This window comes from Lathamus discolor, chromosome 2 (genome assembly GCF_037157495.1).
Source record: "Lathamus discolor isolate bLatDis1 chromosome 2, bLatDis1.hap1, whole genome shotgun sequence".
NCBI classification, from domain to species: domain Eukaryota; kingdom Metazoa; phylum Chordata; class Aves; order Psittaciformes; family Psittacidae; genus Lathamus; species Lathamus discolor.
This window is the reverse complement of record NC_088885.1, coordinates 156,928,987-156,955,472: the sequence shown is the minus strand read 5'-3', so window position 1 is coordinate 156,955,472 and position 26,486 is coordinate 156,928,987. Positions and strand designations below refer to the sequence as shown.

At 47.8% G+C, this 26,486-nt stretch overlaps 1 protein-coding gene across 3 annotated transcripts; it reads left to right on the top strand.

The window, feature by feature from the left end:
• Positions 1–1,218: 1,218 nt before the first annotated feature.
• Positions 1,219–26,486, top strand: GPR20 (G protein-coupled receptor 20). 3 transcript variants are annotated; one of them, XM_065669448.1, is made up of 3 exons: positions 1,219–1,274; positions 14,610–14,706; positions 25,146–26,486. In XM_065669448.1, the coding sequence occupies exon 3, from the start codon at positions 25,167–25,169 to the stop codon at positions 26,226–26,228; it is 1,062 nt and encodes a 353-aa protein (XP_065525520.1). In that variant the 5' UTR covers positions 1,219–1,274; positions 14,610–14,706; positions 25,146–25,166; the 3' UTR covers positions 26,229–26,486. The 3 variants fall into 3 exon arrangements, with proteins under 3 accessions (XP_065525520.1, XP_065525522.1, XP_065525521.1); XM_065669450.1 differs by lacking the exon at positions 14,610–14,706 and having other exon boundaries at positions 1,241–1,274; XM_065669449.1 differs by lacking the exons at positions 1,219–1,274; positions 14,610–14,706 and adding an exon at positions 24,706–24,788.

The window sequence follows — 26,486 nt, the reverse complement described above, 5'->3', positions numbered from 1 at the left end:
CTGGAAGTCATTTGGCTGTGTAAAGAAAGCTGGTTTTGCCCCCAGCAGAGAAAGAAGCCCTAAACACTGGTGCGATTAATCTGCTCTCAGGTTCATCTGGACTGACAGGTTCCACTTACTGACAGTGTTTTCCAAATCCCTCACAAGCATCAGCCCTTTACCACACTCCAAAAACATGTCCATGCACTGTGGATGCACAGGGATGGAGGATGGATGTGCATACCATGCAGCAAAAAAAACAGGATGATATCAAAGCTTGAACCTGAGAGACCAGGATCTCAACAGGAGTTCCTTCAACCTTACAGGTGTCTAGGGAGAGGTGAGTTATTGAGGCCTTTGAATCTAAAAACTAGATGCTGTGACCTTTAAGCCTGTAAAAGGCTGATCTGTATGGATAGACAGGCATATTTGTGTGCACTTATCTACAACTGCATGGCCCATGTAGCTCATTCACCAAAGATCAGGGAAGGGCTTGTGCTCATAGTCAGGGTGCTGGTACAGGTGGAAAGCATCTTTCTGTGCCTGTAGAATCAAAGACTCACAGAATGGTTTGGGTTGGAAAGGACCAACCCCCAGTCATCCAGTTCCAACCCCCTGCCATGGGCAGGGACATCTCACACTAAACCATGTCACCCAAGGCTCTGTCCAGCCTGGCCTTGAGCACCGCCAGGGATGGAGAATTCACCACTTCTCTGGGCAACCTGTGCCAGCACCTCAGCACCCTCACAAAAAAGAACTTCTTCCTTATATCTAACCTGAACTTCCCCTGTTTAAATTTGAACCCATCACTCCTTGTCCTATAGCTACGTCCCTGATAAAGAGTCGAGCCCCAGCATCCTTGTAGTCCCCTTCAGACACTGGAAGCTGCTCTCAGGTCTTCAAGCAGCCTTCTCTTCTCCAGGCTGAACAGCCCCAGTGTTCTCAGCCTGATGGGTCAGGCCTCCAACATACCCATGTCCAGGTGATGATCTACACCCAGGGCTCCTTCTTTCGTCATTACCACCTAAAACCTCCCACGTCACAAGAACTCATCTCCAACTTATCCTGACTCCTCTCCCTTTCCAACCCTTTCCCTCCCCCCTGAAGACATCCTTTGACCAAAATGAGCCGTGGAGGCTCAAAAAGACACTGACGTCAATGTAAAAGTAAACCAAAGAGGTCTGGTTCCTGTTTCATCCCTGCTCCGGGCTGAGCGCTGAGGAGCGCGGTCACTCGGTCGAGGAATCTGGGAGCGGGCTCAGGGATCAGCAGCTGAGCTTTCTCATCCAGGCTGTGTGAGTACAGGCTGTGGCATGCTTCTGGCTGGGAGCGAGGGGGGAGAGGGAGGGAGAGCCACCAGCTGCAGCTCGGGAAGGCAGCATGCTCCGGTCCTGGCTGCGCTGGGATGCAGATGGAATCCTCAGGTAGGGACCAAAGCACGTGGGTTTGGTTGTGGTTTGGCTCCATGTGGGTGGGAACAGTGCTGGAGAGGACAGTCTTCTATGCTGGATGCTGCAGGGGTAGAGGAGGGTCAGGGAGGTTTGGGCTGGTGCAAAGGAAGAGAACATCTCATAAAGAGAAATGTGCATTTTTCTAGATACTGAGCTGATCCATTTGGGTACCAAAGTACATTTCAGTGACGTGCATGTGAGAACACGTCTGTGTGTAAAAAAGCAGGTTTGGCAGAGCCATGTGGAGGATTCTGCATGAAAGCTTGAGTATTTCTTGTTACCTCCATATACTGACAGCTTCTGCCAAGGCCAGCTGTATACCCATCCTGCATCCCTGTATAGAGATGCAGAGGTAGACACTAGGCCATGAAAAAGTGGTCTGAGTGGGCTCAGCATGAACTCTATAATAAAGGGTTAGGAAGCAGAAAACTTTTCCCCTGGGAAACAGCACGAAAATGTCCTTACTTTGGGTGCTGTGTGGATGGGGAAGTGGCTGGGTTGGAACTAGAGTGGGTGAGAGGGATGAATGGCCCCACTAGCTCCGTCAGCAAGTTGCTGCCAACTGAGTTGTGTCCAGCTGCAGTACATCATATAGAGAGCATCTCCCATGGTTTACACAAGCTATACTCAGTGGCAGCGTGATGAATTGGCAATGCAGCTCTTCAGACTCATTTCAGCTGTGTTTTGGTAACACGAGGCGCCTCTTCTTCTAACATTTCTCACATGCCAGGCCCGATTTCTCTTCTTCAGCAAAAAGCCAGCCCCAGTCCTGAAATGGCAGCTCCTTCAGCAGAGCTTAAACCCCCCCATTCAGACATAAGACAGTGGATATACAAGTTTAATCCCTATTACATGTGCGTGACAGTCCCAATTGAAAACCACCGGGGCAAATGCCTCCATCAGCCATGATTAGATGCAATGCTGCATCTCAGCTCTCTCTGTAAATCCCTCCCTGAGCAAGGGAAAGCTGGGTAGCCATGTAAAAAAAGAGGTAGAAATACCCAAAACCTCCTTGTTGAAGCATCTGCTGGCACAAATGAGGGCAGAAAACTGCCTTTGGTGGGAATGTCTTTACTAAGAAACTTTTCTACCATCTCCTTTGTGCACAGAACTCGCTCTCAACCCACAATTAGAAAGAAAACTCCCTTCTTCCTACTCCTTTCTTACCAGGAAACATGGTAATTTAGCAATGCAATTGAGCTGCTTGATTTACCAATTGATTTCAGTGCATTTTGCTTCATTCTGCTTGAACCTTCTTCCCCATCTCCCAGTGCTTTGAGATAAAACAGACAAGGAGCCATTTCTTCCCTCCCCGCAGAGCGCAAAGGTGCCAAAAGCACCCTACAAGCCTTCCTTCCCCTGTTTTGAAGAAGGAGGCAAAGGCCAAGGAAGTAAATGTACATGGAACATCTCTCACAGCACGTTCTCCTGGAGGCAGAGCAAGCAGAACAGGGGAGGCTGCTGAACAAAGCAATAAATCCCACTATGTGCACGTACAACACCGCTGCAGGCCTGCTCCCCTTTGCATGCATTGTGTCCTGGGGATGACGTGATTTCCATAGGGACATGGACTGCCCAGCCTCTACATCCTCTTTAATGGGGGAAAGGCTAAACCCTGCAATCCAGCTTGTCCAAAGGGATATGGGATTTTGGCTCTCTGCATTTTAGCAGGCTGGAGACACAAAACCAGGGATGTTTAGTACATAGGTGCTCAGCACGATTGGGAAAACATCATCCTTTAAGGAGATGCTATCTAAAAATGGAGACATCCAAATTCCTGAGCCCTTTTTAAAGTGGGAGCCAAAACCCCCCCATGGGAATAATGCTCTAACAAACACAGTGTTTGGGCTTTCCTTTACACCATGCCCTGTTAGAGCAGGTTTCTATAAATGCCCTGTTGCTAGGTTTGGGGAGGTGAGACAATATATTACCTAAATGAATCTCCTGTGACATCTAAGGTAAAGTCTACAGCCTCTTCTGAGGAATGTCTCCTGCTTCTTAGCAAGCTCATTGTAAATATTATAAGCACATTGTCATCCTTTCATGCTCTTTCTTTTGCCTCCTCTCCAGTTTTCACACTTGCATTTGAATTTGTGGCTTTTAGCTGTAAATTTTGCTCCCACTCAATAAAACTGAGTACAGAAAGCTGAGCAAATCCTATCGATGGCTTAGCACAGAAACACTTCCCATCCAGTAAGTCCTAGGGAGGCACAGCAGAGTCCAGCTAAGCATGACAAAGCCCAGAGACAGAAGTGGTTGTGCTGAGGTGAAGGATGAATGAGGGGAAGAGAAAAATGAAGCCCAGAGCAAAGGGGAACAGTGAAGCAGTGGGGTCAGATGGGACAAGGCTGAAATGGCCGTGACGCCCAAAGAAATTATGTCACCCTTCAGGATGACACTAACCAGGGATGCTGCTGTTCAATCTCAGCGTGGTATTTACTGGGATCAATATACCATTAGTGTATAGACACAGAGGAACTGAGTTCTTTATTACTTCTTATGCATGATCCATAAAAGATGTTCATCTCATCTATCACAACCTGAAAAGCACCATTACCACCCAACAGTAAGAATGACTTCTTCCACCTTGGTTCAAGAAGATTTACTGTCACAATTTACTCTCCTCTTCATTGATTTGCTCTCCTCTTCATGGCTCCAGCCTCCTTCTTTGCAAATACCTGACCAGAAGATGGGGCTCTGGGAAAGGCTAACAAACATGGGTAGGGCTCCTGATGTGGTGGTCCACTAGATAGCTCCCCATTCTTGCCTGCACTGAGGCTCTCAGCCCTTTCTATGGGAAACCTGGAGAGATGGATTCGGGGATTTGCCCCGTAATGAAGCTATCACAAGTAAGCTTTGGCCTCATGGATGAGGTTGGGGATGCTGTGAAGGATTGATGAAATGCACTTTCATCCAGAGCTATAAAAAGCTGCAAGGACCTACCTTAGAGCTGCTCATTCACCACAGGCAGGCACTGGCAAGGTGAAATGACACTGGGCTCTTAGCATGCACATAGAGACCATGGCAGGTGTTCATAAGCCACCAGCATCCTCTCAGAGTGACAACACAGAAGGATGTAGTAAACTGGGTACCTGAGCACAGCAGAAGAGGACACTGAGGAAGCTCAGCCAGCTTCTTGTATGACATGAAGAGGGTTTCTAGCATTTGAGTGCAGAGGACAGGAGATTGCTGGTGGATTACTTATGTGGCAGAGTGGCGGGCACAGATCTCCACCACACAAACCCATACTGAGCAAGCATCCTCTCCTCTCAGTGGGGTGCATAAGCACCACCTTGCTGGTCTGCCCACTCCCCAGGGGCCAGCCAGTGATCAGCGCAAATCAAACACACAGAGCATAGCTTCCCCTACAGCCGGCACAGCGTGACTTGTCATTACCCATCTCAGCAGAGAGGCCAGTGCATGGCTCTCAGAGTATTTAGCCAGGTAAAACTTCCTCCTCATCCCAAAGGTCCTTTTCTGGCAGGATGGAGAGGAAAAGCTGTGTGGTCGTACTGCGTTTCACCCACAGACACCCAGAGAGCTGCAGCTCCGCAGCAGAGCCAGGCTGGCTCCTTTTGCCTGGGTTGCATATGCCAAGTAATACATCTCTTGAGAGAAACCCAGGCGGCCAAGCTGTGTAATGCTGTCTCCAGCTACCAGTCATGTGGATAAATTGATGGTCATCAGAGTGATGAAGGAACTCAAGAAATAAAAGTGCCAGGAACAAGGCAGCCCATTTTTCACACGCCAGCATCAAGGCTTCCTGCTGCTTTGATCAAACACACAGACAATTGTCTCTAGGATGCTCTGGTGTTAGAGACACACTTGTGATGGTTTGAGCATGCCAGCATGGAACAGAGATTTATAATACCCCAATAACCCCATATTCATGCATTGATACTTTCTGAAGGGGTCCAGGGCTGAGCTATGGAACAGAGTTACACAAAGAGAGGTGGTTTTCACATCCCACTGCTGCATGAAGCCACCATAAAGCTCACTCCAACCAGCAGCTACCTTGGAGGATACCCAGGACTGAAACAGCAAGGGGCAGACGTCAGGAATCAGAGACACTGGTGGGACAGGGAAAGGAAGGGGAGTCATGCTGCCTCTGGCCCCTGCTAAGATTAGGTCTGTCTCATACCAGGGCTGTTCGTCTTCCACTCACGACAGTATTAAGTTCACCCAGAGAATCAGAGCCTCTAAGGCACTAGCAATAATAAACCCCAATGGTGTTATTCCTAGTGAGCAGCTTACCTAGCACAAGTGCATGATTATTTTAAACACACTGATTTATTAATACACTCAGGAGAGCTGCAGCCACTCATTCTTGCCCAAGGGAGCTCAGCAGCGGAGCTCAGCATCTTGACTCACAGTATTGGGACTGATATACGACTGGCTATGATCAGATGGCATGTCTAAAAATACACAGCCTGTGGTTTATTTTTCTTGGAAAATGGAAAGACACCCAAAGAAGCAGAGCCTGATTTAGCAAGCACAGAGGCCGGATGGTTGCTTTAAAGAAGCCAGCAGAATTTGACCAAAAGAAGGTGCCATATAGGTTGTGTTACAGCCATGGGGTTGATCTGTGGGTCTAGCACCATGGAGTGATCCTCAGGCTGCCCTTGCTGTGGTTCTTACTCTGTATTACAGGGATGCTGATCACATATCCCTAGCCTAGAAGACATAAGCAATAGGATTCCCCTTACCCAAAGGAGGTATCTACAGTGGGACCACTACAAATTGAGCTGTTCACTTAGTACAGACTTGTATTAATGAACTAAGCCCTGTCAGATTAAACCATCTTGCACCATGCCCAGGGAAGCTACCACAGACATCTCCGCACCAGCTATCAGGTCTGCCTTTAGTCATCCCTTCTATAGAATAAACAAGGCAAGTCCTGCTGCTCTGTCCTGGCGGGTCGTGTTTGCTGGATTTCAGGTCATTCCTACTGCTTTGGTTTGCACCTTTTCCAAGGCAAAGACACATTCCCCTTTCCTTAGCCCATTTAACACCATTTATTACATCTAATAGTGCTTTTGTAGAAAAAAAATCCCTCCAAATGACATGAAAAGCATGTCAAATAGCACCATATAGCATCTCCTAACGTAACAAAGACTGAAGCGATCAGTAACAAGACGAAGTTATGGAAAGGAATGATTCAAGAGCAGCAGGTTGAGCTTTTGCTCCTGATTAGCTTTGAGGCCATGAACATCAATTGGAGCAGGGCCTTGGTCTTCCCTCCATCATGCCATCCATTGTTCACACCTCAAGGAGTTCAAGGCCTCCATAATAACCAGCAGTGACCATCTGTTCCTGTCTATAACCTCAACCCCGGCAGAGAAAATATCCCCCAGGAGTTCTGAACCATCTGGTCCATGATTCTACAGCAAAACCCACACCACCATAAACAGTGTCTGCAGCATCTTGCTGCCCATCCATTTGCCTTCAAGAGACAACTGCTTATACCCTGACATTGCAATTTCCAGTAAGAAACCCCTATAAATCACACATAGGATTCCCTCCTTCCCTTCCTGAAAACTTCCCAGGGCACTTCTGCCCCTTGTGATTAGAGGGGCCATTTCAGCAATAGGGAAACTGAGGCTTCATCCCCAAAAGTGGTTCTTTATCCCCAACGAGGCCCCTCACACAGAACTTGGTGCTGCAGCAGGAACTGGCTGCAGGGACAGAAGCTGTAATCCCAAACAGCTGAAAACACAAAGGAAAACACCCTCTCCAAAATAACAGGCAAAAAAAACCCCAGCAAATGTACCAGAGGCAGCAGTTTTAGGAATCACTTGTAACCAGGCAGCAGCAGGGAGGCTGAGAAGGGGGGATGTCCCCACATGGGGCCCTTTCTTTTCTTCCTGTTCCTATGAACCCTATGGGTTTTCATCCCTGTGGCATTTCCTATGATAATCCATCAGATTTATGCTGCCCTGTTGCAGATCAGAGCAGTGCTGAGCTCTGTGCATGTCTAACAAAAGACAGCCCTGCCCTGAGCCACTCAAAGTCTCTACAGACCAGGCAAACAAAGGGGAGTGGAGAGGAGGATTAGCATGGTTGTGGAGGAGAGCAGGGAGAGAACGTCTCTCTCTAGAGCCATTTGAGGAGAGTGGTGTCCAAAGATCTGATTTTCTGGGTTGTAAGTGTCCTTCCTCCCTCATACAGTAAAGGGCCCTGGGAGCACCACACTGTCCCTTGCCAGGTTTGTGTTTGCTGCTAAATCAGAGTACGTGGAGGTACCAGACTGGTCCCCTAAGGTCCCACCACTTCCTTGCCATGTTTGTGAATATTCCTTCCGTGCTCTGCAGCCTCACAGGGCACAGTGCACCTCGTGTTCAAGGTTTTCCAGCTCAGCTCTGCCACGCTGTGCTTCCCACCTCCCAAAAAGAGCAGAGTGCCGAGACCTTCCTCTCAACCACCCTCAACCCACATCCCAGTGCTGCCCTCCGAGCATCCTATCAATTTCTGCTTTGAAGCCCTTGATCCAGAGCTGGGCAAGAGCTGCTTCACCCTGCTCTGACCTCCCGGGGTATGTGTGCCCAAGCGATGCCAAAGCCCTGGCTGCCTATGTAGCTTTCCCCTCCAAGCACCAGTGTCCCTGTGTGCCCAGTGACAAACAAATCCAGCAGGAAATGCCTTGCTGGGAATGGGGAGAGCTCTGCAGTGAGGCTGTGACACTGGACATTGTGTTCTTGGCATTTAGCTCCTGAAACTTTGAACAAATATCAAGAAAGGAATAAGAGGTGGCGGCTGGCCAGAGCTGGGCTGGGGGACAGAGAGGACAGAGCAGGACCCTGCAAGGGATCCCAGTGTGACTTGGACCCCAAGGGTTGACATGACATGCCTTGTTGGGTGGCCAAAGGATCTCTTGTGTCTCATTTTGCTGGTGCCTTGACTGAGGAACCTTGTCGGAAACCTCACTGTTGTGAGAGCTGTGGTGGACTGGATAGACTGGGACAGGGAGAGGGATCCTGACTCATCATAGGGTACATTTATACCAGGATAGGGCACATCTGGCTTCACACCCCTTGTCATGCAAGAACTGGAGAAAGGCAGGACTGATGTAGTCCAAACCAGTCACCTCATGGTCACGCAGAGGAGCAGCTTTCTCTTTGTTCCCTGCAGACATCTTCATTTTCCTTTTGGCTCAGCAGGTCCATCAGTAAAAATGCCATGGAGAAAAATGGGAAGGGAGGCAATGGTCAGGAAAATCAATTTCCAAATATGCAGCAGGCAGGAAACTGGCTCCTACACACTCTCTCCCCCATGACTCACCCAACAAGAGCCATGACCATCATTTGGGAACCACTTGTCTTTGCTGTTCCTCATCAAACAGACAAATCACGGCTGGGTGCAGTCAGCAGAGGCTCCCATATGGCGACTGTCTGATCTCCCTCCTTGCATAAACAGCAGATGGAGCCTGTTCAGAGGCAGGGCCACATGCTAATGGTGGCCTCTGGCCTTTGCAGTCCTCTGAGGACAGTGAGTGACAGCCACAGGGAAGCGCCTGTGAGCTGCTGGCAGAGGATGCTGGCTGCTCTCTACTGAGCTTCTTATGTCAGGTACGGGCAGCTGCCTCTGGGCCTGCTGAGATGCTGTTACAGAGGCAGCTGGACCATGTTTATGGCTCACCATTGCCTCTGTTGCCCATGCTGAGAGTCAGACATATGAGCATGAGCAGGAGGAGTGGTTCAAGCCCTCCATCTCCAGGCAGAAGCAGCCTCTTTGGTGTTTCTTTGCCTTTTTGGTGTTTCTGCCCCAAAATTGTAGGAAAAGGACAAAGGTTGTCCCTTACCCACAAATGCTGTCTAGGGATCAGTACAGAGGGCTCTGATCCTTCCTTATGCATCCTCTCCAGCTACCACGTTAGGCATAGCCACCATGAATGTTTCAGGGTTCAGATCCCAAAGGGATCTCTGATATCCCAGATCCCTGGATCACCACGAGAACAGCAGGGAACAATCTCTCAAATAGCCCAGCCCTGTCTCCAGATGAGCAAGTGCCACAAGTCCAAAGCCAGGCTGGAGACAGATGTCAGCCCCAATAGTCAAGGTACTTCTTTGAGCGGGACTTCCCATGGACTCTAACAAAGGCACCAGATAAAACCTGGATCTGCTTTCAGGATCCACCCATTTGCCATGCTATTGCTTCCACCAAGCACCAGCTTGGGAGTCACCAAAGGGGAGGGTGCTCCCACACTCCTATCCAAGGCTTTACTTCAGGGGCAAGGCAACGTAGATTCACTTCTCAACAAGGGAGCGTGATGAGGTTGAAGCACACTTGATCAAGCCCCTTTTTTAAGGACGGAAATTCTTACACATCTGGGGAGAGTCTTTGTATCCACAGATTTCTCCCTAAATCAAACTCCATGTGATGCTTTCCCGGCAGTTATGCTCTGTAAAAGGATAGTCCAGTGGAGCAGCTTCTCCACCCTTGGTCTCCCATCAATCTTTCTGGTTCTCCTGCTTCCTGGTGCAGGAGTAAGACGGTGGTTAAAATACCTCAGGAACATGTGTGTTGGAAGGAAAACAGGAGAATGTTCAATGGAGGTGGCCTGTGGTGGTGTGTGTTTAATTTCTCTGAAGCAGCTGATAAAAAGAGGTTTCCCAAACAGCTCAGTGAAGATGCCACCCTTCAGTGTCCTCTGGGCAGTGAGGATCCCATTCTTGGGTGTCCTCCACATGGTCATGACCATGGTAAAGGCTCCTCAGTTCTCTGAGCTGGTTCTGTCATGTCTGGGTCCAAGACCTTCTTGGATAGAAATTCTTCTTCACCGCTGAAGAAGATAATTTGTAAGGATCTGTCCAGTATATATAAATACATAAAATATATATATCCAGTATATATAAAATAGCCTACATTCAGCTTCTTAAAGATAAACCAGGCATGTTCAGACACCAGATTCTGGTTTGGGTCCTTACAGAGTTGGTCGACAAAGATATCTTGCAAGCTGATCTGACCATGTGCCTTGAGCCCATCTCGACTGTGTGACAGTTCATTACGCTATGTCCAATCTCAATCTCATCTGCAGGGATGAAAGGACACTCAGCTCCTCTTTTTGAAGAGGACTGGAAAAATGTATCCTTTCTCCTGACAGAAAGAGAGGAGACATCTCCCCAAGGCGATGGGTGCTATCAGCTTCCTTCCCACCTCCTTCAGAGGAGTCTGGTCTCCTGCTTTGCTGCTCTGTGTCACAGGAGGCTTTTAAACACAACCCTGTTTTACATGGCAAGGTTGAGGGATTGCTAGGAATTTATTATAAGCTAGTAGCACTCTTTCCTGCTGCAAGTATTATTCCTTCTCCTATGTACTGATTTTGATTGAGTAAATACCTTCTTCCACCTACAACCTCAAGACATCCACTCCAACATTTACTAGTTGCACATTCAACGAACAGGCTTGAAAATTTTCCACTTAGAAAGCTTAACTTTTTTCCTGCCTTTCCCCCTCCCTCCGAGATGGTGATAAAATCAGGAGATGAAGGGAGCTCCTCATTCATCAGCTACGGTTGCAACTCCTCCTGAAGCTGAGTGTGGGAACCACGTCTAGGACAAAGCATGGCCCTGAGCCCGGATGTGCCTTCTCCACCTTAACAGCAGCATCTGCTTCCCAATATGGCATGTTCTGCACTATCTCAGGCACAACTTGAAGCTTTGCAGCTGTTGCCACTCCAAGCCTAGCTCTAAATCCAGCAAGGAGGAGAGGCTGGGATAGTGGGGGAGTGCAGAGCACTCATCCTGTGCGCAGGGATGGGAACAAAGCTCAAATGCATCAAAGCACAAAACCAGATCCTTGCATAGGAATGGCCAGGTAGTTGCAGAGCAGGTGAACAGGGCATAGGTACCAATAGCTCATAGCCACCTCTTTCGTACAGTCTTGCTCCAGAAAGCTATTCCCTAAGTAGAAACGTTTTGTCAGAGTAAATGTAATCATTTGCTACCATGGGCAATAAGAATGATAGAATGAGAATCATAGGATCATGGAATCATAAAATAGTTTAGGTTAGAAGGGACCTTAAAGTTCATACAGTTCCAACCCATCTGCCATGGGCAGGGACACCTTCCACTAGGGCAGGTTGCTCCAAGCCCTGTCCAACCTGGCCTTGAGCACTGCCAGGGATGGGGCAGCCACAGCTTCTCTGCGCACCCTGTGCCAGCGCCTCAGCACCCTCACAGGGAAGAGCTTCTGCCTAAGAGCTCATCTCAGTCTCCCCTCGGGCAGGTTCAAGCCATTCCCCTTGGCCTGTCCCTACAGGCCCTTGCCCAAAGCCCCTCTCCAGGTTTCCTGTAGCCCCTTTAGGCACTGGAGCTACTCTAAGGTCTCCCCTTCAGGAGCCTTCTCTTCTTCAGCCTGACCCAGCCCAGCTCTCTCAGCCTGGCTCCAGAGCAGAGCTGCTCCAGCCCTCGCAGCATCTCTGTGGCCTCCAACAGCTCCACATCCCTCTTGTGCTGCTGCCCCAGAGCTGGATCAGGGCTGCAGGGGGCGGTCTCCCCAGAGCACAGCAGAGGGGCAGGATCCCCTCCCTGAGCTGCGCTCACGCTCTGGGGGTGCAGCCCAGCACACAGGGGCAGTTCTGGGCTCAAGCACACACTGAAGCTGGGTCACGGGGAGCTTCTCATCAACAAACACCCCTAAGTCCTTCTCCTGAGGGCTGCTCTCAATCCAGTCTCTGCCCAGCCTGGGCTTGTGCTGGGATTACCCCAGGCCTGGTTCAGGATCTTGCACTTATCCTTGCTGAGCTTTTCAACAACCACAGAGCCCAAGTTCATCCACCCTGCCCAATGGTGCATCATGGGCTAGTTTCTTCTCTTGCATTTTCCCATCATTCAGCTCCCGGAATGGAAGGAAGTCAATGCAAGCTGATTACCCAGGCAGGGGTCATGAAGACCTTCCAATCACACTTGCTTTCCAAGCCATAAGGAAGTGAAAAGTAGACGGCAGCCCAGGCACGTGCAGTTGTGAAAGGCTGGATACCTGAATCAGAAGGCACAGGAAGTCAAGGAGGATGTTCCTGAAACTGGGGGAAGAATCTGCCCTTCAATATGAGGAAACTGAAAATAGATCAATAAAATAACCAGACACAAGAGATAGGCTCAATATTTCTGGGAAAGATCCAAGGGTGAAAAACCAATTCCAGAGAATGAGGTCAACCTTCTCTAATAACCATAGCTACTGTTTGTGCTCCACTGAGACATGCATGTGTGGAGTTTACCTCCCCTCTATTTATGGGCTTGGCCTCTTGACCTGGAATTTAATGCCTCTCAGTTGATCCTGTCGTGTTGTGACGGGCCATATCCTGCATGTTTATTGCATTGGCTCCAATGTTGCCTTTATCTAACGGGTAAGGGAAAAGAGCAGTCCAGGGCTGATACTAAAATCCAGCATCCCTCCTCCCTGTCTTTCCAATCAACTAAATTTGATGCAAATTCTCACTTTGGGGTTTTTTCTGCCTTTTTCCCCAGAAGGGACCTCTAAACCCTCCTGGAGAGAACATCTGTGCAAGCCTAACAAGAGATGGCTTTTTTTGGTACCTAATTTAGAGCAGGAAGTATTCCATCATTAGGTGGGACTTAGGGGGATTCTGGAGATTTGAGCCTGTAGAGCACTGGTCAGCAGAGAGATCTTGAAAGCTGATGTGAAAAGAGAGATCTTGAAAGCAATGTACATTGAACCCATCTCAAAAACTGGATAATTCATTATGCTTTGCCTCCTCTCATTCAGCCAAGGATGAAGGGATACTTAAATCCCTGCTCCGAGAGGGACATGAGATACACAATGACTCTACCACCAGTAGGGAAGGCCTGTGTGAGGATGGAGGAACATGTTGGGGGCTCCTCAGTGGAACCTCAGACTCTCAGTTTCCACCTTTTACTCATTGTATTCACTCACTTCAGCCCAGTCCTTGGGTAGACCTTATTAACCCCTCTCCCAAATGACTGCAGTCAGAGCATCACCAAAGTGTGCAGGATCACCCTTTGTCTCCCTGTGCTGGACAGCTAGTTTGGTTAAAGCATATCACAGGCTTTGTGGCGTTTGATCCAGCACCTTCCTGTAACTGCCAGGGATGCTTCTGTCTAATCCCAGTTCACATCAGGAAGATGCAAAAAGAGGTATTTTCCTCTTGTGTCCACTAGCATTGGACACATTGGCATTGTGGTGGCCTTAAGCCAGTGAGTCATAGAGTCATAGAATCGTAGAATGGTTTGAGTTGGAAAGGACTTTAAGATCATCCAGTTCCAACCCCCTGCTATGGGCAAGGACATCTCACACTAGACCATGCCACCCAAGGCTCTGTCCAACCTGGCCTTGAACACTGCCAGGGATGGAGCATTCAGCACGTCCTTGGGCACCCTGTTCCAGTCCCTCAGCACCCTTACAGTAAAGAACTTCCTCCCTATATCCAATCTAAACTTCCCCTGTTAAAGTTTGAACCCATTACCCCTTGTCCTGTCACTACAGTGCCTAATGAAGAGTCCCTCCCCAGCATCCCTATAGCCCCCCTTCAGACACTGGAAGCTGCTCTGAGGTCTCCATGCAGCCTTCTCTTCTCCAGGCTGAACAGCCCCAACTTTCTCAGCCTATCTTCATACGGGAGGTGCTCCAGTCCCCTGATCATCCTCGTGGCCTCCTCTGGACTTGTTCCAAGAGTTCCATGTCCTTTTTATGTTGAGGACACCAGAATTGCACACAATGCTCCAAGTGAGGTCTCATGAGAGCAGAGCAGAGAGGCAGAATCACCCCCCTCAACCTGCTGGTCACACTTCTGATGCATACAGGGTACAGTTGGCAAGTCCTCATCAAGGAGACTTTATTCCCACAGAGACACAGGAAAATCAACCCATGGAGAGGACAAGAAGAGGGCAGCAACGTCAGGTTTAGGTTACTAGAGATGCTCAGGCACAGGCACTGTGAGGAAGGCTGGAGCCCTCTTTAGCATTTCCAGCACTTCATAAATTTCAGAGAGATTCAGGGCAAGGAGCCAGATGTTTGGGGCGAAATTCTGAGCACTGAAGACAAGTGGAAATATTTCTTTCTCTTTTTTTTTTTGGTAGTGTGTATTTTTTCCCATTAGTTGCAAGGCTATATTTAGAAGAGAGGGGGGAAGAGAGAGAGCACGAGAGAGAGATTAGGCATTTCTTCATATTCTTGTAGTCACTCCAGTTGTTCTGCTTGTAGGAGCAGATGTCTCTGCCCTGGAGTGATAGCATTCAGGTCCACGAGGAGATTTTCTTCCCTGCAGTTCCTCTAACATAGAAGGGAGATCGAGCCAGAGGTAAGTCAGTCCATTGTGGAAGAATACACTGCAGGGACCATTGCAGTGAATGCTCTGGGATAGTTGTCAGAGAGAAAGGGGGAGATTGGAGATGCGTCAGTAGGGGATCAGGAGGGAATTGCTGGAGACTGGACCCTAAATCCAGTGTGGAAAGCATGGCTATTGCAGTAGGAAGCAATGGAAGAGATGGCAGTGGACAGGGTCTTGCGTCAAACATGTGGATGTGCAGTTTGAGAAGCTCCTGGCTCTGCCCATGCGGCTGGTATACCATGAGGTATCCAACCTGGAGAGCCAGGCTGTGCTGGTGACTGTGAGCGGTTGCAAGGGGCTTCTCCTGCTGTGAGCTTCTCTGCTCTTAGGTTTTGGGCAGTGCTGTGATATTTGGAGATGGGGTGTGATAAAAAGTGTGCTAAAGAGCTGGTTTTCCTTCACTGAAGTACTCTGTCAGCTCTTGTGAGGAGTGGGATGATGTCTTCTTTCTATCTGTGTATTCCAAGACATAATTCAATTTGGGGGAAATGTGTTCATGGAGGTTTTGGGAGCCAGGAGGGTGCACTGGGCTCATCTGTGCCTGGGGATGTTTTACCTCTCCTTGGACATGCAGCAGGGTGTGAGCTCAGCAGTAGGAAAGATGCTGTTTCCTTTCTCTGAACCTGCCTGCTGCGTCAGCCTAAGGAGAAGCAGATCCTTTCCAAGGTCCTTACCCAGGTTGGCTCAGGAATGCTCCCTGCTTTCACAGCAATGCACTTACCAACAGCTCCAAGTGTTTCCAGGTTAACCTGGCTAATCCAGAATCTGCAAAACCCTGCAGACACTTCGGGCTCTGTCTACACAGCACAGTGTCAGGTGGAGAGCAAAGGAAACCACAGAAACCAGCCTCCCAAAGGGTTAAGATCTGCTTGTCTATCCTGGGATCCCTCAAAAAATGCCTGTTCCCTGCCCAGGTCTCCCATCTTGCTGCATTCCCTGGGCCAAGCCCACACAGGGCTCCCTCCATGCCTCAGTTTCTCCCTGCAGACAGGAGAGCAGCACAGCTTCAAGTGAGTGCTGGGCTGCAGAGCTACACCCAAGGGGGGCTGGTTTGTGCTTATGGTGTATGTGACCCTTCTCCCTGCTGCATCATCCCTACCTGCATCTGTGTCACTGTGCTTTCTGGGGTATAAGCTTTGCTTCTTCTGTCCTGCATCCCTGTGTCATGCAGGTATTCCCCAACAGCAAACCTTTGTTGCCGCTCCTTCCCCATTGTCCTTTCAGGTTTCTTGCCAGCAATAGAGCAAAAGCATATAGCTGAAGGCAGAAAGAGAGAAAAGTTATCAAAGATGCCTAAATTTGCAATTAAACTCTCCTTTTCAAAAGCTAGCAGCAATGCACGGGCCAGATACTGCTCCGTTTAGTCTCCTGTGATGTCTTTACACTGTGAAGTTCCTGTATGTGCCTATATGGTAATTTTCACTGCAGCCAGGATAGCTGTTCTTCTAAACCAACACTTGTAGCACATTGTCCCTTGCACCCTTGAAATGCCAGATGGATTTCTGTAATCCCAATTAAATCAAATGCATTTCTCTTGTACTGTTGCAGCCTCCCAAGCAGACAGGCACAAATCCATCTCTACTGGTTGGAGCTATAGAACTCCAAACCCACATTTCTTTCCAGATCTGGCTTTAAAGACATATTAAATCCTCTTGGGAGAAAATATCCACCCTCAAAAAAGAAGATATTCCTTCTCCTCACATTATACTGGTCCCCAGTGATAGAGAGGGATACATGCAGGAAGTGATGCTCTCATTTCTCTTGAAGTATCAGAGATAGAAATATACAGCATCTACCACCACAGAGATGTCACTCCATGCTCTCTTGTGACGGATGGCACTTGGTCCTGGCTATGAGATATTGGTCATTTCAATGCTAACAGCTTGATTTATAGAGCATTCACTAAGACAATATTTCTGTCACTCCAAGGCCAAGATCTGGTGTTGCAGAAAAGAGGACATGAAAAATGCAAAGGTATCAGTTGTAGACATCTAAATGTTTCAGTAGGGACTTTTTTACACAGTGTGGCATAAACTTGCAAAAGGAGGTGTAAACCCTTTATTAGCACTTGAAGGTGACAAGTACTAGGGAGCCTCATTAGAGATGTGCAGAAGGACCTCCAGGTGCCACCACTGGGTGCACATTGGCAGGTCTGGAAGGGCAATGTATGTACAATCCCATTTCTTTGTTTGCTTGTACGTGTAAATCTGAACTCCTTTTCTCAAAGGATGACACATTATTGCTGCAAATGAGCATAGAGGAGGTATAAGTCCATAAGCAATATGCCAGCACATGAGTTTCCTGTCCTGTGTATCTCTAGGAGCTTCGTCCCATATTTTCCATGCAAGCTCAGGACAGGGCTGGGGGAGGACCATGAAGATCTTTCCAAGTTTTAAATAGGTTGTCCCTGGGGTGTCCAGCACTGATCTCTCTCCTGGTTTTAAGCAGCAGGTTCAAGCCTGGATGCAGAGAATGAGCATCTGGGCCAAGCTGAATGGCCTCCTTCCCATCTGGGTCACTTTGCTCTGTGAAAAAGAGGAATGCAGTTTGGAGACTTAGCGCTCTCCCTCTTCTAACTGGCAGTGATCCCGCATGGCTTAGCATGACCTGCTGGACTAAATCACAGCTTGGGCACCCACAGGCTATTGCTTGTCGAAACTGAATCAGAGGACCTGATTTTGGCCTGAGGCTTGCAGAGGAGCATGGGGTCCATCCATGTGCATATGCACCATTGAACACAGCATGATGGGTGGAATTCAAATCACAACTCACTGCAATATCCATCACCCATGCACAGCAGGGCCTCAGAGATGAAGGAAAACATGTAGGTTAACTGGGTATAACAGGCAGGAGGCAAACAGCTCAATAGCACATCAATAACATCAGCCCAAGAACCAACATTACATTAACTTTCACACATCCTTAGTCTGAGATTGGTTAGATGACTTGAAGGACAACCCATTGCTATGCCTAGGACTGAACATCCAAGTTTTAACTCTGGCCAGATGATAAATAATGATTCTCATGGGCGACATTAGAGTCAATAAGGGAGTTAATCCCTTTTGTTGCGGGCAAAGTTCACACCTTTCTCCTTTCAAAGGCCACTAGACAGCAGGAGTTGCTGACCATCACGATGTTCATTAGACATGGGCAAGCATGCCATGGCTGGCCAGTGCAGACAAAGTAATAAACTATCATCTGTCCCCAGTCAGGCTGGTTCTGCCATAGGGAAGATATGATTCAGTGTAAACCTGAAATTACTTCATTTCAGGATAACATGAGAAGCAATGCCCTCTCTTTGCAAATCCAGCCCTGTTTGCTGTGTTTAAATGCCAAAGAAACTGTGAATTTACAGTGAATAAGACCTAAATGAAAGGCTGTGTGGTGGAGAGTGCTAGCATCTCCTCGTAGGTTCATATTAGAGGAAACGAGGATCACGGTCAGTTCCTATTTGTGTGTTTGTCAGTTCTGATTTTCTCCATCCTCCTAATGTTTTTCAATGTGTTGGCTAATTTCAGCCAAGTTTTGGCAGAAGGGAAAGATCACCTCCATTTGCAGGAAATTAGGCAGCAAAGTAAGGAGAAAGTCAAACAAGTGTCAGAGCCAAGAGCTGGAGCGTGAGTGCTCATCCAGGCAGCCAAGTGTCCACATGGGAAACAGTTATAATAAGCAACTCAAGCAGGGCAAAGCATTCATCCAGCCCTGCAAGCCACTGCAAGGCATGAGACCATAAGAAAGCAGGTGTCATTGAATGTGACACTCACAGAACTATGTGGCTTGTGTCCCTAAAGCACCTTCTATTTCCATGGCATTGGAGGCGAAGGAATAATCCAGCTCTGGATGGGGTTGGACTATTTCCAACTGCAGTTTCCAAGCAGTTTGGTGTTTAATACGCTCTATCTGACCACTCTTAGACCTAGAGGGTTCTAGGAGACATCAATTCCCAGGAATCAAGTGAGAGCAGAGACCATGCAAATATGAGATCTTCCCTGGGAACAGCCCCATTTCTGCTTCAGGATGTAATCTTTCTCCCCTGGACCTTATCTCCTTTCTCTCAGCCTGAGGGCTAGATAGGCACCAGCTTTTCCCTTTCAGCAGCTGGATTCATTCCCTTTCTTACTGTCAGAAAGCCCACCCTCCCCTGGCTGAGCATGAGGCACACAGAACAAGCTTTACCACGTATAGGGCAAGGTCTTCAACATGCACAAAACCACCATATTTGGCCAGTTTGAGCCAGAGTTGAGTGAGAGCTTGCCAGGAGAATCATACAATTTAAACTGAAAGAGAGGGACTTTAACCCTTCATTTATAAATACAATGATAAATCACCCAGGGAACTTTAAACAAGGAAAGGCTGCAAAACTAAACACATTCTGCTGCCATCCCAGGCTGCAGAGTAACACTAGCAGAGTGAGGGGGACAGGGGGGATGATAGGGGAGGCAGGTTGCTGTATGAGATGTTCTGATTCAGGGAGATGAGAAAAGCTGAAGTTGTTCATACTAAATAACACTTGCTCGTGCTTGCTAATGTCCTTTACATCTTCCAAATCCCAGCGCATGGCTCTTGTTCTCTGTCTCTGGGTCTGCACACAGAGATCCTATCTGCACACACCAATAAATAAACCTTCTGGCGAGCAGATAGGACAAATCCCAGTTTGCCTTTTCTTTTGTATCCCATTACTTAAATTGCTGAGCCAGAGCCAAAAGTCCCCTGTGTCCAGGAAGTGAACCCTGGTAACTTCAGCAAGGGTGAGGCTTAAGGCTGACAGCAAGCAAAATGCAGGGTGGGATGAAAGACAGGATGGTCAAGGATGTCTTCCTGGGGCAGATGTCCATGCCAAATGAACAAGTGTGATGCCAAGCAGCAAGAGAGCAAGGGAAGAGGCTGCAGGACCTGTTTCAGCACAGAGACCATCTGTTTCCTATTTGGCCCAAGAACGATGGAATTGGTTATGTCATGCAACAATGAGAAAGTATTTCAGAGCAAGTCCCCTCTCCCAGTGCTGAGCAGGGACCTTTATCAGAAGGAGGGAAACCAGGTTAACCTCCAGACTCCAACCCTGCCTTTATCCCATTTGCACCCAGATGCCTGCTGTACTTTTAAGGAAATGAAACCCATGGTCTCACAGACAGACAGACAAACTCCAGCCTGAGAGGTATAATATAACAGCATAAGCCAACTGGCACAGGCAGGCAGCACTCCAAAGGATGCATGTTTACCCATCATGAGCTTTGCGGACTGACAGCTCCATGGAAATCTGGGGGCTTAGAGCTGCATTAGGCATGAAGAAAGCTGAGCTCCAAACTGATTGAAGATTATAGGAAGGGGGTTCGCACAAAGGGTATTTACTCTGTAAGCAAAGATGATGGTGGTTTTCCCAGCTCATGCCATAGCTGCAAGTAATAAGCAGTGCAAAACATAGCAAGCACTTTAGAATTAGATAAATGCATACACAGCTCAATACTCTCTAGTGCATGCTAAGGGATGGGATGGGTGATTTTGTCTTCTCCACTTACTGAAGTTACCAGGGTTCATTTCCTTCACCCAGGGGACTTCTGGATCTGAATATAAGTAATGGGATATAAAACCCCAATATTTCAGCATGCGCCTCACTGACTGCTGTGTGTCACCCCTCTGCAGTGATGGGGAGCTGAAGTGACTCACTTTGACACCTGCATGAGTATTTCCTATGGCAGAGAGACCTGGTCGAGGTCATTTTTGGACTTGGCAGACCTGGGAATCTTTGGGAATGTTTGCTTTTCCTCAGGCACAAGGTCATGCTGCCTTTTTGTGCCTTGTTCACCCTGCCGCAAAACGGGGCAACACAGCTTTCTCAAGGGCTTGGAGTCCCACAATGGAAAAATACTTAGTAACTGTTAACCAGGGATTTGGTCCAGCTCTGCCTCATTAAAAGCACTCAGAAGAATGCTGCTGCTTTGTTAGTCCAGTTCTGCATCCCTTCTGCTTGTGAGCCATGAGATGACAGCACTCCCATAAAAGAAAGGAAAAGGCCATTCACCCAAGCATCCATCAGTATCAATTTGATTAGAGGAAGACTTTTCCCACTGCAGCCCAAGAGGCAGCCTGTCAGTGAGGAAATCTTCAGAATTAGCTCAATTTCTTGGGATTCTTTCATGTAGTTCCATGGATTTTGTGTTCAGAGTGGGAAGTGATGGACTGGGAAAAGACACAAACTCTAATTCAGCTCCTCTGCATATTCCATCTGGCAAACAAAATGTTACCTGCTGTTTTTTAGCAGTTTACAATATCTGGAATTCACTTCACTGCACATGAGGCTCAGAGGAACACTGTGTATGATGATGATTTTAATTCCTATGCATGGAGAGTACTCATAGATTCTTTTCTATTAGTCTGCAAAGTGCCCTACATACCTCAATAGCATTGTGAGGACGAAGAACACTTGAATGCATTTTGAGTTACTGACTACACTGAAAGGGAAAAATGTAAGATGAGTATCAGTTGTTTGTGACAATGGATCTGAAGCTGAAGATAAATTTCCCATAGGAAGCAAGCTAATAAAAAGATACCAAATCAGAGCAAAGGGCCAGTGCCTTAGAATTACAATAAGACAAATACACACAAAACTCAATAGTCTCTAGTGCATGCTAAGGGATGGGATGGGTGATTTTGTCTTCTTCACTTGCTCAACTATAGTATCATAGAATAGTTTGGGTTTGAAGGGACCTATAAAGGTCATTTGGTCCATATATATTACAAGCTTACACTGCACTCAAGGGGCAACAAAGTCTTTGTTCCCTGGTTTCTACTGGTGCAGTGACTTCCGCAGTGCTCCTCTTGACAGCATCTGCACAGAGGAATCTGGGAGTAGATCCAGGCATCTGCTCGTTTGTTTTTGTAATTCAAGAGTGAAACAAACAGAGAAGATCAGATGGTGAGAATGTTAGAAAAACATTAGAAAACAGGCCAGCATCCTGCATCCTCCCCATGCATCTTCCTCAGGTGCCAGACTTTGCAACTTCTCCATCTCCAGCCGGTCTTAGGTCTGTTTTTTCCTGTTATTCCCCATGAGCGTGCTTGGCACAAAGTGTAAAGAGACAGGACTCTCCCCCAGGAGTCTGCAGGCTCAATCAGACCCAGACAAAATAATGTGAACATGTGTGCTACTCCGGCGGCCACCGAGTTCAGTGCAGGGTGAGGTAATCTGGTCATTCCTGAAATACATGATATCCCAATGTCCAGTTGCTGCTGGAGATGGACTAAGTGCAGAAGTGGATGGAATTTAGGATTGATCCTCTTTGCTCAGCAGTTCTTTGGTATATTATAGGTGGTCTGACCACAGGCTTCAGGATTATGTTCTGCAGCATAATCTGTCCTGGGGTTTGATTTTAGAAGGGCTTTAGGGTTGAGCATCAGGCATTCTAATGGACAAGTCAACTCCTTGGGCTTGAGTGGCTACCTAAACAGAACAAATTGTCATTTGATTAGAAATATCCTTGCGAGTTAACAGCTTTTCCTTTCACACCACTTCTATAGATTGGATGAGAGGCAAGAAGACACTAGAGCATTATCAGACTCCGGGCCAACAAACCTAAGCCCTATCATGGTGGCAAAGTCACTTCTGCAGGGATTTCCATAGGGAACTTCACACCTGGTCTTCTAAATTCTCAGTCCTAATTCCTGATTTTGCCCCAGAATGTTCTGCTTCATGCTCACCTGGCTTGAATGAACCATACAGAATAACCATGACCAGGCTGTAGCATGCCATGAGGACTCTTGATCTTGAGTGTTGACCATTTACCAAACACACTTCATTCCCAGCCCTCTCCAGAATAAGAAAGACTAGGAAAGCACACACACATTGATCACTCAGTCCTCCATAGAAGCCTGCCTGGCCATATCCTGTGACCTCATTCAGCAGTACAGGCTGGCAACCGCTCTAATGAGAAGGACATGGGTATTATGCTGGACCTTAAACTGAAAACGAGCCAGCAAGCAGTGTGCACTCACTGCAGACAAGGCAAAGTACACACTGTGCTATATTAGGGGGTTCATGGTCAGCAGACAGAGGGGAGTTATTACTCCATCCTGGTGAGGTGTCTAGTTTGGGACCACGTTGTTCAGGGGAACGTTGAAAGACAGGAGAGGCTTTATGAGGATGGATGAGTGCACCAGTGCAGCCTGAAGCTAGCCAGCTGGAAAATGTGACTTGGGGGTCCTGGTGGATGCCAAGTTGCACATGGGCCAACAATGCACCCTTGTGAGAAAGAAGGCTAACAGCCTCCTGAGTTGCCTTGGGAGAAGCACTGCCAGCAACCAAGGCAAGATATCCTTCCCCCTCTGCTCAGCACTTGTGAGACACATCAGGAATGCTGTGTCCAGCAAATGCACAGAGACTTGGGAATCTCTTCACCTACATCTCAATCCCCCAGCTCTTCATCCAGAAAGCTGGAAGCCCTCTACTTTTGGCAGGAGGTGTGGAGATGTTCAATAGCTTGAGATTTACAGCTATCATGGATGTGTAGTTCATCAGCCCAACAAGCAAGCTTTTGGTGGCTGAGCGGGAAAAGGCTTTGTCACTTGCCAGGCAGGCTCAGAGTTGCTGTGATGCTCTCGGGATCCAGTTAGGACTGCTCTGCAAAACACTTGCTTTTGGCCAGCAGGAACTCTCCTCAGGAACCACTTTTCACTGGAAGGCTTCTGACCTATATAGCTTCTTCCTCAGCTTTGTGCATGGCCACTAGCAGCTTGAAGCATCTCACAGGCACCTTCAGTCCATCTTCCTGATCCCCACAAGCGGCAGAATGGATTAGTGCAGGCAGAAAGCTCACTGCCAGAGGATGGGGCATGCTTTGGGGAGCTGGATATCCAGACTCCCTTAGCAATGCAAGCCTTCCTCATTGAGACACACTGTGGTTCCTGTAGTACTGGGAGATGTGTTTGCAGCTCCAAGTCTCCTAGTCCTTCCTCACTTGGCTCTTTGGTAGCAGGGATTTCAAACTCCTATAACTCACGTCTTTCAGCACCATTCTTTGCTGATTCAAGCTGATTTTTTTTTAACCTCAAAATCCTGCTCAGCCGCTTTGAGATATTCCAGACATTTTTCAACCATTTATTTTTATTGAAAGCAGCCAAGTTTCTGTATATATTGGGCCTTTTTTTTTTAATCTTTTTAATATACAAATCAGTTTAAAATAGTGTGTAAGTCAGGAATGATTTGCAAATTAAACTGTCAAACCCTGGCAGGAGTAGCAGCTGACGCCCTTGGTTTGAAATCTCCTGGCTGCTAGTGCTGTGAGTGCAGATCTCTAGAAGATGCCACACAACCTGCTTAGAAAATGCAGCCATCCCTTGATTTAATAGACTCATAGAATGGTTTGGGTTGGAAAGGACCTTAAGATCATTCAGTTCCAAGCCTCCTGCCATGTCACCAAGGCTCTGTCCAACCTGGTCTTCAACACTGCCAGGGATGGAGCACTCACAACTTCCCTGGGCAACCCATTCCAGCACCTCGCCACCCTCACAGTAAAGAACTTCTTCCTTATATCTAACCTGAACTTCCCCTGTTTCAGTTTGAACCCATTACCCCTTGTCCTGTCACTACAGTCCCTGATGAAGAGTCCATCCCCATCATCCTTGTAGACCCCCTTCAGATACTGGAAGGCTGCTATGTGGTCTCCACACAGCCTTCTCTTCTCCAGGAGGAAGTCTGTCCCAAAATGCTGCTGCATGTAACTGGGGTCACCCAGTCAAGGGAAGGAATATGTTTTAGGAGTCAAATGCCAGGGCTATGGTTGTACCAATAGGTTGGGTAAATGTCTCCTGGCTGCCAGCACTATCATGTTCCCATTGTGGTGCAGGAAGAATCTGCAGTTGGGAAGAAGCTTCTTCAGTAGAGGAAGGATCAAAAGAATAAGCACCATGTCCAGGAAACAAGAGTTGGTAGGAGCTTCATATTGGCCTGACTCTCCCTGTCACAGCAGAAAATGGCATGTGCCTCCATGAGCATCCATGCACCCTGCCTGGACTCAACAACCCCATCTGCTTCTCTGGGCCATCCAACATGACCATGTGTAGGTCTCCAACTTCCCCTTCTCCTTTGCTCCCTTGGCATAGTCCACATCTCTGTTCTTGCTCAGGCCTTAAAACCACTTTTGCACAGGGCAGAGGAAGAGAAATTTGAAGTGGGGATTGTGTGTCTTCTCCAATACATGCACCTGGAACCAATGGAAGACAGTAATTATAAACCCAGGTATTTTCCTACTGATTACTGGTATCTCATATTGGTAGATGAAAGCTCAGAGTGCAGCAATATATAGAACTAAAGAGGATGTACAAATACATTAGTTACAATGTCCTTAGGTGTCAATATTTTGAGTCCTCAGGAATGCTGACATCCCCATCAATTTACTCTGTTTCTTCTCTTCCAGATCACTGGGAAGGCAGTGACCATGCCGACCTCCTCCACCCAACTGCCAGCCCATGACTCTATCAACACCACCCAGCAACCCAATTCCAGCATCTACTTGTTCTCCAAGTTCATCCACCCCGACACAGAACTATACACAGAATTCTACAGCCTCTGGATTGCCCTGATGGTGGTCAATGCCATCATTTTCCTGGTGGGTGTTGTGCTGAACAGCCTGGCGCTGTACGTCTTCTGCTTCCGTACCAAGACAAAAACCACCTCTGTTATTTACACCATCAACTTAATTGTTACCGATCTCTTGGTGGGCTTCTCCTTGCCTGTCCGGATCATCATGTTCTACAGTGCAGGGGACTGCCTCAAATGCTCCTTGGTTCATATCTTTGGCTACTTTGTCAACATGTACTGCAGCATCCTCTTCTTGACATGCATCTGCGTTGACCGCTACCTGGCAATCGTGCAGGTGGAGGCCTCACGTAAATGGAGGAACCCTACGTGTGCCAAGGGGATCTGTGTCTTCATCTGGATCTTTGCCACTGCGGTGACTTTCTCCATCCTGACCATGGCAATACAGTTTGCTGAGTGCTGCCTCTCCAAGATTCTGGTCCTGATGGTGTGTGAGTACTTCTTCCCCCTCATCATCATCATCTTCTTCACCACCAGGATTATGTGTGCTCTGTCCAAGCCCAGCCTCATGCATCAGAGTCGGGAGAGGAGAATGAGGGCTGTGCAACTCCTTATCACCGTGCTCATCATCTTCATGATCTGCTTCACTCCTTTTCACGTGCGACAGGTAGCAATCTCCATCAACCCGGACATGCCCCATGGTGTCAGCCTCCTCGTCTACCATGTGACAGTGACTCTGAGTAGCCTCAATAGCTGCATGGACCCCATTGTCTACTGCTTTGTCACCAATAACTTCCAGTCGACCATGAAAAACATCTTTAGGAAAACCGAACCAGAGCGAACCAGTGTGGACATCCTGGGCATGAACAAGAACTCCAAGGGCCCCAGTGCAATCATCGCCTTCTCAAACACAATAGGAAGCCCTGTGAGCTTGCCGTCACCAAGCAGTGTCCAGATATAACCCACAGCTGATGGGACACAGTAAGCCAGTGTAGTGATGCTGGAATATTGCTCAGATGCACAATACTATTGTCTTTGACCTCTTTGTATTTTAGGCTGAGGTTCAGAATGACAGTGGTGGGATTAATTCCTCATGAACATCATGGTCTGTTTGGAAAATGGAACTTGGAGTGATGTTTCTACCAATACAAAAGAGAATCCACTAATTACTGTTCCAAATGGGAAAGTTATCTTTGTATTTTAATACAGACATTTTGCT